Genomic DNA, 13190 nt, shown 5'->3' with positions numbered 1-13190 from the left:
CGGGGCTTACACGCGCGCTGGGCAGGGCTAGCACGCGCACCCCGGGCGGCCAAGGCGGCGCCTCCCGATTGGCCCCGCGGTTGCCCGGCAACGGCGGCGGGGCCGGCGGTCGCCATGTCGGCGCGGACGCTGCCGCTGCTGTTCCTCAACCTGGGCGGGGAGATGCTGTACATCCTGGACCAGCGCCTCCGCGCCCAGAGCATCCCCGGCGACAAGGCCCGCAAAGGTGAGCGGCGGGAGGCCGGGGGGGCCTGCGCCGGGTGCGGGCTGCCCGCGGGCCTCGGGGCTCTCCCGCGGCCTGGCCGGGCCGTGCGGGGCCTGCGGCCTGCGCCGGGTGCGGGGCCGCGGCGGCGCCCCACCTCCCCCGGTGGCGGGAAGCGCGGTGCCCCGAGGGCAGGGGCAGCTGCAGGTGGCCGGGCAGGGCTCTCCCCGCCCTCCCCCGCAGCGACCGGCCGCTCCCCCGCACGGCCTCGTAACGTGAGGCGGGCATCCCGCCCCGGGTGCGGGGGTGCGGGGGTGCCGGGCACCGCAGGCTCTGCCGGTAGGAGCAGGCCTGGGCAAGCAGCTTCCTCGCCACGGTGCAACGGCAATGCGGTCTTAATTATTCGCGTGTGTCTTCAGAGAACGATCCCGCAAAACTTTGCTGCTCTGGGTGGAGGTCTAACGTTAGAGCCTCAACTAAATCAGCCGTACTTGGTGGCATATCTCAGCAGGAGAATTAGATCTGTGCTAGTTTATCCACGTGTGTATTTTACCTCCCAAAAAACTGGGTGCAAATTGTACTGAGATGTGGTTTCGTCCCCACTGAGGTGTTTGTTAATGCTTAAAACTGTTCACTCAAATGTTGTTGGCTCATAAGTGCAAAAAAACAGCTGAAAACTTTCCAAGCTCAATGCAAAATGTGCTGAGATTCAGTCAAGGGTAAAATTCTATCTCTGGTGAAGCAACGAGATCCTTTCCAAGGGGAGGGCAAGGTTTCATCATCTGTGCGCTCATCGAAGGTGAAAGATGTCAAGTACCTGAAGAGTTCCTTCCTGTTAAGTGCTGAATGCTGACGAGAAAAAACAAAGTCCATTAGTTAGATTTCTTTTTTTTTTTTTTTAGTTTCTTTCTTTTATTCTCCTTGAAACTATTGTTCTTACTTCTTGAACTGATGTTTTTGTTTTATATGCTTCGTGTAGATGAATGGACAGATGTGGACAGGAAACGAGGTACTGTAATCTGCTAGCTGCATGCAGTAGACAAACACCACTACATGCACACATGAGGCTCATTGTACGTGAACACACCGTATGCTGTTCCTGCAGCCTTCTAGTCATAGCGTCAAAGATGAATAATAATATGCACCTGTTCATTAAAATGCACTTTAGCTATAGATCTTAGAAAAAACAGACAGTATCTCAAAATCATATGGCTTCAAAAATACGTTGCTTATTTAACCAAGACTAGAAATAGATCAAAACTTTTTATCGTAGCGGTCTTTCTAGCCAAAAAGATATTTGTATTTTTTCTGGCTTTGTATTAATGCAAGCATATAATTATGTGAGCATTGTGAAGGTTGTTTTTTCTGCTTAAATGCAGGAATTATTATGTATACTGCATGTTTCTAAATTTGTTTTCTAATTCATTGCTTAGGGTTTTGACAGGTGAATTCCAGGAAAGTTTAAGGCATTTCCATCCTAACTGCTTATCCACCTCTGCTAGTAGTCATCACCCTTGCAGAGTGATCACAAAGAAGCAGGTGCTCACCCTTCAGCCAAGCTCATCTTGACTGAAATTATCCCTGAGGGTGAGTTTGGGCTGAGACATCAGGATTTTGCAGCGCTGAGCTGTGAGCTTGGGTTTCCTTCTGGACTCTGCCTTGGAACGGTAGCCTCCAGCAAAGGGGTGTAGTAAGGAGCTGAATGAGGAAATAAATCCCTTAAACTATCTCAAGTTTTTTGCTAGGTGAACATGCATAGAACTTTCGCTGCCTTTTTGAGCAGCCCTTTTTTAAGAGAGATCAGGGTTACAATTCATGTTTTACAAAATAAGCATCGTTTGTATGTTTTGAATATTTACTAAAGGCAAATACCAATATCCTATGAGTTTGCCCCAGCTTTTGTTTGCTACCATTACATGCCGTTTCCAAGAACACTTTTTTTCCCCGCATTTAATATCTCAGAGGTCTAAAAGATTCCATATCTTCTTTTATCACATCCAAAATGACAAGTTGTATAAAAGCCCACTTTGTCATATTTAGGTAGTAGTGGCAGAGATGCAGATCCTGTGTTGAACAGTCAGCTTGTCTTGTCAGAGAACAAGTTTGCCTACGAACACTGCTCTTGGGGCGATGATCTCTGAAGAGTCACACAGAGTGACCAGCTGAGGCTGTTGCTGATGAAGCCATGACAAGGCGGTTTTGCCTGCCTTTGACCTTGTTATGAACTACAAACGCACTGCGAGTAGAACGCGTGACTGTTTTGAACTCATAGCATCCCCGCTGCTGCCTTGAATGTCCTCCAAGAAGCACGAGCATAATCCAGGTGTAAAGACCCCCCTGTCTCATGTCATGCATCTGAGCCGTGTTACATGACAGCATGGTAGAAGTTGGAACGTGTGTCACCAGTGACACATGGCACGTGTAGGTGAAAACCACCATAAATCCTCAGCTTCTCTTCTGTCCATTGCATTGTCTATACTTGGTTTCCCTCTCCCCATCCCAGTTGATGAAACCCCTCTCTGCTAAATTGCTTTTATGCTGTGTTGCTTGGCGTGCCATTTTCCCTGAGCTAACACTCCTTTCTTTATTATTTTCCATTGTTAGAATGGTGTAAATATCTCCCTAGGGACTACATGCGCTTTCAGATCTCTTTGCTGTGTCATTATCAAACGTACTGTGTCAGATTTGCCCTTTACCATGATTTTTTTTATGTCTTTCTCGGTTCTTTTTATAGCCAATACAAGAGGTCTTAATTTCAGAAGATAATTTATGTAAGGCTGGGTGTGTGGTTAACACAGATCTTCCGATTTCATTGTGAATATCTACCAGCCACAGCCAGCGTACTGGAACGTTGTCTGTCTCCTGACAGTTTTGGTTATTGGTGACTCTCCAAAGATGGAGGAGAAGCCTTTGTGCGGGCAACATATCCAAGCAACTTAAAAAATATTTTTCTTGATAGCAGTATAAGGCAACAGTTCTTATTTTTGTCATAACCAATTACTTGCAAAAATAAATATGTACTAATACATATTAATGTATTTTGTTTTCTCCACTAAAAGTGAGAATTTTTGCCTCAGACTGCAAATAGGGATTGTTTTATGGACAGTCTGTTTGAAAAGAAGGGAGGAAGAGGAGAGATTTTTTCCTCATTTGTCATCTATGCTGCTCAGAAGCTGAGCTGAGATCTCTCTGTATTGTTTGGGTCCGTAAAGCAGGAAAACTAGCGAGCCCTGTTTGATACAGTGTGTTTGCTGAAATGTGTGTGTTACCAGTAGCGTACACCGGTGTAGGAAAAAAACTGTAAACATCAGGTTTAAGCATGTACAGAGAATCGCATCAGGAGGCACAGGAAAACAGCTCTCCGTGTCTAGGTTCTCAGGACCCACAGCATATCTGGCAGTGCTCCCCAGACAGTTAATCATCTTAAGAAAAGATGAAGTGACTGGGACATTAACTTTCTTTGGCTGTTTGTGTAGCTTCAGTACCACAGTTACGAAAAGCCAGGTGTCTAACCCACCAGTGAATAATTATAGCAGTATTTCAAATAGCTAATCACTACCACTTTGTATATGTTCACTTTTTCTTTTTTTTTTTCCTTTTTCTCTTTCCTTACTTCCTCTCAGATTTTACTAAGCCATAAGAATCAGCTGGCATTATGAGCTTCAGCAAGAGTCATCTGCTTAGGAAAATTCATGCTTGTACAGTAATCTGTGTGAATTAAAAATTGTATTTAACATTTTTTTATGGAGAAATAAATGCTTATTTATGATAACTCTGTAGAATGTATCAGGTAAATAATAAAAGTATCAGGTCCCATACAAAAGCTAAGATACTGCATCTGCTTGAATCACTGCAAAATGTTTTCTATCTTCTTTGCATTAAAAGCTCAATAAACAGAGCACAGCCCTTATACTCAGCACTCGTGATCTCTGCATACTCTTGAGTAAGTTGCGAAACAATTCCATGTCTAAATTTACACATAAAAAAATGAAGCACATGTCAGGAAGTTTAGAGTTCTGTGCTTTTGAACTGCTTTACTATCTGCAGATGTTGCTGTGTAAGAGCCCTGAGTGGCCTGACGTAGATCCCAGTGTTGTAAGTGCTTCCTTAAATACTTGCCAGTGTTAAACCGTTTGAAACAAATACTAGAAGGAGCCTTGAATCATTCAGGAGTCTGTTGAGAAGGAAAAATAGACTAATAGTGTAAAAGGCTAAAGAGAGAACAGGCAGAGTCAGCTAGCTATAGCCTGCAAAAATCTAGAGTGATGCAAAACAGCTTTTTAGGAAGAACTGCAGCTTTTATAGATGATACGCGTCAGAGTAGCCTATAAACAAATTATTTAAAAAGTGAGAAGTGCTAGCTGTAGCTGTAAAAACGAGGCGACAAAACCAGTCCTATTCCCACTGGAAAACAAGGTTTGTTGTCTGCAGCTCATGTAGCATTTCTGCCCCTGGGGACAGTCAGCAGGAATCATGCTGCTTGCTCAGGCCAATGTGGGATGGAGAAAAACGTTGACATTAGGAAGTGATGTTCCTCCTCCCTTTTTCTTTTGAGGCTCTGTACCTGGTTTTCACAGGTAAGCGTTCATGTCAATCCTCGCAGCTGTCAGTGTCCAGGTTCTCAGTGTGGAATGAATCCAGATGAATGTGCTGTTTCTGCAGCAAAAACAGAGACTCTTTGTCTTTGCAGTTATGAATGACATCATCACAACCATGTTCAATAAAAAATTTATGGAAGAGCTGTTTAAACCACAGGAACTCTATTCCAAGAAAGCTCTGCGAACAGTGTATGACCGGCTAGCTCATGCTTCAATCATGAGACTGAACCAGGCAAGCATGGACAAGGTAAAAAAGACCACCTGCCCAGTCCTGACCATGCTGGTCTTCTGTGCTACCCTTCACAAGTTTCTGATTGCCATAATTAGTACATGGCTTTACATCACTGTAATTTTGAAGCATTTTGTAAGGGCCCTCTTTCCATTTGCTTTCTTTGTAAAAATGGATCTCAGCCAAGGAAGCTTTGGGGAAATCCATGGTAGGATCGGATACTTCAGAACTGATTATTTCTCCTTTAATAAATAAATGTTTGATTTTTAAGAGGTTTAGTAAGCATTCTTTACTGGATTTTTAAATATATATTAAAAACATACATATGTGGGTGTATATAAATGTATGTATTTCTGTATTGACACTCACTGGTTTGCAGTTGCAGGTGTTAGAATTTTTGCTTGCAAACAGCATATCCAGCAGACAATTTTGAAAAAAATTGTAGGAAGTGGATTACTTAAGAGACCTCTACCTGGGTGTTGGTGTTGCTTCATGGGCTGTAGTTTTAGCGGCAGTTGGAGAGACCAGCAGGAGGGCTGACAATGTGATTGCAGAGGTTTTATTTGCTTAGTAAACAAAGCTAAAATGGTTCTTACCGTAGGCAGGTGCTAGGCTAAGTGTCTAAATCCCTTTCTACATCAACGTGAAGTTACCTATGCGATGTGTACACTCTGTTGCGATGGAACCAAAACTTCCCCGTGTTATTTTGCAGCTGTATGACCTTATGACTATGGCTTTCAAATACCAAGTGCTGCTGTGCCCTCGGCCCAAAGACATTCTGCTGGTCACATTCAACCACCTGGACGCCATCAAGGATTTCATACGTGATGCCCCTGGCATTCTGAACCAGGTGGATGAAACTTTCCGACAGCTGACTGAAGTAAGAATCCTTAGAAAAATGGAAAAATGGTGGGACACACTGTGGTTTGATATTTATTTATTTTTTTTGTCTCTTTCAAGCTAATCTTAGAGACTAAATACTACATCAGCAAGTGCCACATCAAGTGCGGAGGGTGGCATGTTCTCAACCTCAGAGAACTGTCCAAATAACCTTCCCTTCTTTTTTACCTGAGGGAAACAAATCCGCCTCCCGGTTAACAACTTTTGCTTGTGTAACTGCTGTAATTTTTTGGACAAAGAATATGAGTGTTCCTGTGAAAGGGAACTGTTTCATAAAATGTTAAAAGTTCTGGGAAGTCATGAAATGTTTCTAAAGGGCTTCTGGAGAGGGAGATGTCTACAAGTCAAGTGTTATTATCTTACTGGCCTGTTTAAATCAATACATTGCTTATTCAGCCTGATCAAAGTCTCCACTGACTTCAGCAGAAATTAAATCAGACTCTTAGTCACGGATAATAATTAATGATTAGTTGCCCCCCCTTATATAATTTCTGCTTCCCCTGCCACACATACTATTTTTGGCCAGCACTATTCTGATACACTTGTTTCCACCTTTACCAGGGTTGGACATGGTACATGTGCGAAGCCTTATATGATGGTTTTTCTTTTCCAGACATACAGCTGTCTCTCTGCTGGTGAATTTCAGCTCATCAGGCAAACGCTCCTCATTTTTTTTCAGGACATGCACATAAGGGTAAGAGCCCAATACAGCTAGTCAGTAAGAATAAAAGGGAGCGTGTGGCTAGGAGGCAAAGGTGTCTTTTTTTAATTACACTGTAGGTTTGGTTTTGTTACTTACGGTTTTCAGTCTTGTGCTTGTAATTTCAGCCGTCAGAATTTCACAAATTGAGCACATCTACTATAATAATACTCAGTAATTCTAAAACGTAACGAAAAAAGGAATCTCTACTGCTACAGATTTGCTAGTTGATAAATATGTTTTTCCTTTTAGTAGAAACCCGATACCAAACTCAGAACCTGAGCTTGAAGTCATGGGGCTTAATATTCTCTAAATAAATTTATCATATTCAAGTGCATAAGCAGTACATATTTTTTTAAACGTATCAATGTGCCCATCCTCTGGACCACAGTTCTACATTACTGGCTTTGACCTGTACCATAGTCTCTATATATACATCAAGATCCCTAGGAAACCTACCCCAATCCAGACAGGAAGGCTGCAAGGTTGGACTTCAAAAGAATTTGGATCAGAAGATATTTAAGTGATTTTCTCAGAGGTGGAATATTCTTTTGCAGGTCTCCATCTTTCTGAAGGATAAAGTGCAAAACTCTAATGGTCGCTTTGTGCTGCCGATATCGGGCCCTGTTCCTTGGGGTACAGAAGTTCCAGGGCTCATCAGGTGAGTTCCAAACCGCTGCTTACACCGTTTGCAGCGCCTTGCATGTACGGCTGCTCACGGAGGAGCAGTCAGTCCTGGAGGTCTAATAGGAATCGAGCTGAGACTGTCATTCATGTTGCATGGATAGCTGAACCTCCAGTAAATACTATTTAAAGGGTAGGATTTGAGACTTAAGTCACCCAGCAACGAAATACTAAGCTGTTTCTGGCATTCTCTATTCCAGTAAATTAGCTATTAGTAACTTATCCAATAAAATAGGCATTTACCAACATACAGGATAGGGTTTTGTTTCCCTTTTTCTTGTGCAGTAAGCAGAGGAAGTCAGTACTGAACATCAATAATAAAACTACTCAGTATGTTTCGATAATTATTTGTTTTTAAGGATGTTTAATCACAATGGAGATGAAGTTAAAAGAACTGAATTCACTACTGGTGGAAATTATGTTCTTCCACAAAGGGAAGGATCTTTTGATCTTTATGGAGACAGAGTCCTCAAACTTGGAACAAATATGTAAGTAAGCTTTGTTCTACATAGAAACATGAAGTAAAAGTTGATGGTTATGGATTTGTTTAGAAGCATGTCTTCAGCCTTCTGTATTTTTGATTCTTTCGCCATTATCAGCTTGACTTTTTTACAAAGTGATGTCCTGAAACAGAACACATGTGGACAGATGTGTATAAAAAGCTGTGGAGAAGAGCAAAAGTTTGATTTATGTCTACAGTAGAGTTGAGTAAAGAGTGTTCTCATCTGGTGCTGCTTATTATGTGAGATATAATTTAATTTTAACTGCATTGAAGAAATCCTTTCTTTTTCTCCATGCTTGTCTTAATTTTTCCATTGAAAGAATAAGATAGAGCAGTGTTCTTTCTCACAGCTTTGTCGCTCACACATTTTAATGCATCAATACCCCATAAAACTGAACTGTAACTTCTTATTTCAGTTATTTACAGTCTTCAGAAAAATATCCTAAAATCATTGATACTGTGCTACTTCCTCCAGTTCCTGTATCTCATACAAGTAACGGGTTGCTCTTCCTCATGTGTCTGTCCTTCTAGGTACAGCGTTAGTCGGCCAGTAGAGACACACATGTCAGGACCATCCAAAAACTTGGCATCCCATGCAAAGGTCAGTGTTGTTCTGTTCCTGTCACTGGCTAACTGGCTGACTACTCTGTGCCAGTGAGTCTTGCCACCGGTCACACATGGTGGGAGCGTTCCCTTTGAGCAGCTGCACCACATCCACCAGATTTTACATTCTGCTTCCCTTGTCTTTTAATAGATGGGGTCACTGAATGGAACGCCCACATCTGTCATCTCCAAATCATTTACTATACAGTTGCACTGTCTTCCCCTTTGTTCATCTCCTGTCTCAGGGAAACAATAACTATATTTTTAGTCTACAGTTACAAGTTAACTCTGGGGGAACCTGTTCTGTTCTTCGCAGAGCCTCATCCAGTCCTCCATGGTCCCCTTTGAGCTAGGGGAAGGGCACATTTTCCTAAAGAATCTTACATGCAGGCTTATGCAATGGTGTACTCCCTTCCTATTTTAATCTCATCAGAAAACAGAAAGTTGGTTTTACAGATTTCTCAGCTGTTCAATTTAGCTGGAAAATTATCTTGTCCTGGGTCTATAAATTCAAGCAACCATTTTAAATGTATAATTGATAATTGCTAGTTATCTGCACAGTCTGTACCACTAACAATACAGAAATGTATTTTTATCACTCTGAAGAACATTTATGTAGTATCAGAAAACACAAAAACTGTTACAGTCCTCATCTCCCTGGTAACCTGACCAATGACCCCATCACTGTTTTCTGCAGGAGAATATAGTCCCTAACCCTCTTGCTAAAGAAGAGCTGAACTTTTTGGCCAGGCTGCTGGGAGGTCTGGAGATCCAGAAACCTGGTGGAAGTGAGACAGGATTTCGACTGAATTTGTTCACAACCGACGAGGAGGAAGAGTATGCTCAAGTCCTTCTTGGTTTGGGGTTTGTGGTGTAGTGCCATATGGACAGCCCAGGAGACTAAATCTGGCCCTTAACAGCTTTGGGGAAGGGATAGCAGGTTTTTAGCATTTTGTTGTTGGGGTCCAGATGGTCCCTACAGGAGCAGGAGAGGAGCGGTTTCCCTGGCTTGACCTTTTTATTAAAGCTGTCAGGAAGGAGAGCCGTTGCCCTTACTGGTGTCTCCTGTGATGCATGGCCTTGTGTTCTCTCCACGTGACACTGGCAGTCAGCAGAAGGTTCTGTCCCATGGAACGGAGACATCTCATCAGCCCTTCTGCTTCTCCCCCAAATACATCTATGTATTTTGGAGATAAGAATAGAACTTATGGGGGTGATGAGCCTGACTGTTTGAACACCTTAGGCCCCTCCTGGCAGGGAGCACAAGGGGAATGAGACATGATTTCTGCAGAAGGTCTTTACCTACTTTTAATTTCAACTACAGAGATATTCCTGCTGTTCCACACTTGGCATAAAAAAAATTTAGGACAGGGAACACTTGGCATAAAAAATTTCTAAGACAGGGGAAAAGTCTCCAAACTTGGGGTCCATACACTAATTTGCCTGGTAGGAATGGGGACGTTGTCCAAACTTCATGCCTAGAGGAGCCTCATGAAATCTGCTTTTTATAATTTATTTGCATGTCTTCATGAGATTAAGCACTCTTTTCATGTTTTTAATCAAGAAACGCTGCATTGACTAGACCAGAGGAGTTATCTTACAAGGTTATCAACATAGAAGCCACACAGGTACGTAGTGTGTTTCCCATTTTGATCCTCATCATTCTGCCTTGCTAAGAACAGAGTTTCACCCCGAGTAGTGACTTAAAAAATACCTGGTTTTTCCTATTTCAGTGAAGCTCATAAATAAGCCCCGGCAGTATTCTCTGCCGAGCCTGTGGATTTGGTGGCTATTTAGTAACTTGAAACCTGGCAAACGGAATGGCGAGCTCCCGGTGGAGCGCTGCCCGCTTGCGGGGCCAGCCTGCCGCCGTTTTGCGTGGGCTGCGGGGCAGCTGGGCACGTCCCAGTGCCTCCCAGTGGGTGCGTGCGGCGGGCTGAAGCGCGGTGTCTGTCCCCGCAGGAGCCGGGCCAGCGGGCGGAGCTCTCCCGCATCATGGGGGAGCTGGAGGTGGCGGAGCCGCGCCCGGGCAGCGCCGGGAAGGGCGAGGAGCTGCTGGCGCTGATGGACGGGCTCTGAGGGACCGCGGGCCGGGCAGCGCCGGCAAGGGCGAGGAGCTGCGGGCGCTGCGGGACCCCGGGCCGGGCGGGCGCAGTGCGCAGGCGGGGCCGCCCCTTCCTGCCGCCGGGGCCGCGGGGCGGGGCGGGAGGGGCGGCCCCGCGAGTGTGCAAGGGGAGGAGGCGGCGTGCTGGTGAGCGTGCAAGGGAGGGGGGGACGGGGGCGTGCAAGGGGGGGCGTGGAGAGCGAGCGTGACGCGGGGCGGGGGGGAGAGGGGCGGGGTGCTGGGAGCAGGCGGGGAGCGCCCCAGTGTGCGGGGGGGGGGCGGGGGGGGAGAACGTGAGCGAGTTGGGAGGGGGCAGCGTGCAGGTGAGCGTGCAAGGGATCGTATGTGCACGTAGGAGCGTGCAAGGGGTGGTGTGTGCGCATAGGAGTGTGCAAGGGATGGTATGGGTGCATAGGAGAGTGCAAGGGGACGGTATGTGTGCGTAGGAGCGTGCAAGGGGTGGTATGCGTGCATAGGAGAGTGCAAGGTATGGTATGTGTGCATACAAGCGTGCAAGGGGTGGTATGCACGCATAGGAGCGTGCAGGGGGTGGTGTGTGCGCATACAAGTGCAAGGGGTGGTGTGTGTGCATAGGAGCGTGCAAGGGGACGGTATGTGTGCGTAGGAGCGTGCAAGGGGTGGTGTGTGCTCATAGGAGCATGCAAGGGGTGCTATGTGTGCACAGGAGCGTGCAAGGGGAGGAGGGTGGGTTTCCCCAGCGGTGGGCGCCCAGCCAGGGCGCAGCATGGCGTCTCCCTCTTCCCCACGGCAGCCGCGGTGATGGAGGTCAGCCACTCCGTCAAGGAGCGCACCATCGCCGAGAACAGCCTGGTCATCCTGCTGCAGGGCTTGCACGGCCACGTCACCACCGTGGACCTGCGTGATGAGAGCACGGCCATGGGGCGCGTCACCAATGTGGACGCTTTCATGAATGTGCGGCTGGCTGAGGTGACCTTCACGGACAGGCAGGGCACGGTGTCCCACCTGGATGAGCTCTTTGTGACTGGCAGGAACGTCCGCTACGTCCACATCCCAGACGAGGTGGACATCAGGGCCACCATCGAGCGGCAGCTGCAGGCCATCCACAGGGTCCGCTACTTCGGGGGCCGTGACAAGGGCAGGAAGGAGTTCCCTCGCGCCAAGCACAAGTGAGCCCCAGTGCTGCCTGCAGCCTGCCTGCAGCCCTGCCTGCCGCAAGGCCAGGATGGACCTGCCCCTTTGACTGGACTGCCAGCCGCCTCCGCACCTCGCCCCAGACATCCCCCCCAGGGACTCGGGGCTCCGCTGCTCCCCTGGCCAGTGCCTGCAGGGGAGCAGGGTTATTTTTTCTAATGAATAACCCTGCCTGAAAGGGTCTGTGATCTCTCAGCTCATTTCCTCTTTCCTGCTCATGTCCCTCTGATGGCCAGGCAAAGCCCTTTTCACCAAAGCTGCAGCCGGGGGTTGCTCAGCCACAGCTGTCCTGCTGCCCACAGCTTTGCCTTCCCCTGCTCACAGAGTCCAGGGCCGTGGTGCTGCTGGCATCACTGCCCGCAGGAGCTAGAGTTGCTGGTCCTGAGCTGAGGAGGGGGCTGGTCACAGCCTGTCTTCTCAGCTTCCTGCCAGACCACTGTTCTGAAAGAGTTTAATGGTGAGATGAATGCCCATCTGGAGCAGAGCAGGGCTGAGCTCAGAGGGGAGGGAGCAGCCCTGTCTGCCTGGAAGAGCATGAAGGTACTTTGCCGAGGCCATGGGGAATGCTGCTGCGGCTGGCCCCTCTGCTTCCCTGCTCCTCCATCACCCTTTCCCACAGCTCCACAGCGCTTCCTCGGCCGCTGTGTGCCTGCTGAAAGGGCTGTGCAGTCAGCAGGTGACTTAGTCCTACTTCTGCAGGGATCCCTTTGTTACACGGTGCTCTCTGGCCTCCAAGATGGAGCTTGGCGTCTGTCCCCGGTGTGTGCCATTGGCCTGGCTGTGGGCCTGGGCACCTCGCTGGAGCGGTCAGCAGCTCGAGCACCCCGAGAGCAAAGGTGCTGCCGCCCTGTCCCAAATAGTCGCTCAGGTGGCGGTGGGTCATCTTGAAGAGTTCACGTGAGAAATGCGTGTGACGAGGGACCCCGCATCCCTAGCAGGGGCAAGCTGGGAGCGCCAGGAGAGGCTCGTGTGGCCGTTGGTGTGGGGGTGGGAGGCTCTGCAGAGATGCCTTGGGCTCACGTCCAGCTCCAGGAGATGAACCTGGGGCTGGTGCGGCCTGGTGCGGGGCTGCTGAGGCTCGGTGCAGCCTGGCGCGGGTAGCTGAGAGCTCAGTGTCCAGCCCAGGCCCTGACCCGCCGGGCTGCCCCCGGGGCCCGGCGGCCGGACCGGGGGAGCGGGGTCGGACTGGCGGCGGCGCCGAGGCCCAGCGGCCCGTGGGGCCGGGCCTCGCCGGGAAAGGCCCCGCCTCTCCTCCAATCACGGCGCGTTCGAATCTCCCGCCTACCCACCAACCCCCTTGGCTTCCAGCGGGAGCCAATCGGCGGAGGGAGTCATCCCGCCCCGACCAATGAGCCTTCGCTTCTCACCGCCGCGTCTCAACCAATCAAAATCTGCCGCAAATATCCCCTCCCAGGAGTTGGGTTTTCGTCCAATCAGAGCCGGAGATAGCTCAGCCTGCCAATCAGCGCCGCTCCTTCCCCGGGGCCTCGCCGCC

The 13190-nt window shown here is 48.1% G+C and overlaps 2 protein-coding genes across 4 annotated transcripts; both read left to right on the top strand.

Annotated features, from left to right (window-relative positions):
- The first annotated feature begins 61 nt into the window (after nt 1–61).
- Nucleotides 62–10515, top strand: OSCP1 (organic solute carrier partner 1). Of its 2 annotated transcripts, XM_055799439.1 has the most exons (11): nt 70–226; nt 1182–1211; nt 4893–5047; nt 5742–5909; nt 6543–6623; nt 7187–7290; nt 7673–7801; nt 8347–8416; nt 9116–9255; nt 9983–10046; nt 10381–10515. In XM_055799439.1, exons 1-11 carry the CDS (start codon nt 115–117, stop codon nt 10495–10497), a joined length of 1170 nt encoding a protein of 389 aa, XP_055655414.1. In that variant the 5' UTR covers nt 70–114; the 3' UTR covers nt 10498–10515. The 2 variants fall into 2 exon arrangements, with proteins under 2 accessions (XP_055655415.1, XP_055655414.1); XM_055799440.1 differs by lacking the exon at nt 1182–1211 and having other exon boundaries at nt 62–226.
- Nucleotides 10516–10568: 53 nt separating this feature from the next.
- LSM10 (LSM10, U7 small nuclear RNA associated) lies at nt 10569–11890 on the top strand. Of its 2 annotated transcripts, none has more exons than XM_055799441.1 (2): nt 10569–10669; nt 11295–11890. In XM_055799441.1, the coding sequence occupies exon 2, from the start codon at nt 11303–11305 to the stop codon at nt 11672–11674; it is 372 nt and encodes a 123-aa protein (XP_055655416.1). In that variant the 5' UTR covers nt 10569–10669; nt 11295–11302; the 3' UTR covers nt 11675–11890. The 2 variants fall into 2 exon arrangements, with proteins under 2 accessions (XP_055655416.1, XP_055655417.1); XM_055799442.1 differs by lacking the exon at nt 10569–10669 and adding an exon at nt 10826–11099 and having other exon boundaries at nt 11159–11890.
- Nucleotides 11891–13190: the final 1300 nt, after the last annotated feature.

Source organism: Falco peregrinus, chromosome 3 (genome assembly GCF_023634155.1).
Source record: "Falco peregrinus isolate bFalPer1 chromosome 3, bFalPer1.pri, whole genome shotgun sequence".
Taxonomy (NCBI): Eukaryota; Metazoa; Chordata; class Aves; order Falconiformes; family Falconidae; genus Falco; species Falco peregrinus.
This window is presented reverse-complemented; position numbering and strand designations above follow the sequence as displayed.

Excerpts from the sequence above, each read along its gene's own strand:
- OSCP1 (XM_055799439.1), top strand. The coding sequence starts at position 115 with ATGTCGGCGCGGACGCTGCCGCTGCTGTTCCTCAACCTGGGCGGGGAG. Across the intron at positions 5,910-6,542 it reads CTTTCCGACAGCTGACTGAA|ACATACAGCTGTCTCTCTGC; the intron begins GTAAGAATCCTT and ends TTTCTTTTCCAG. Across the intron at positions 7,802-8,346 it reads CTCAAACTTGGAACAAATAT|GTACAGCGTTAGTCGGCCAG; the intron begins GTAAGTAAGCTT and ends CTGTCCTTCTAG.
- LSM10 (XM_055799441.1), top strand. The coding sequence starts at position 11,303 with ATGGAGGTCAGCCACTCCGTCAAGGAGCGCACCATCGCCGAGAACAGC.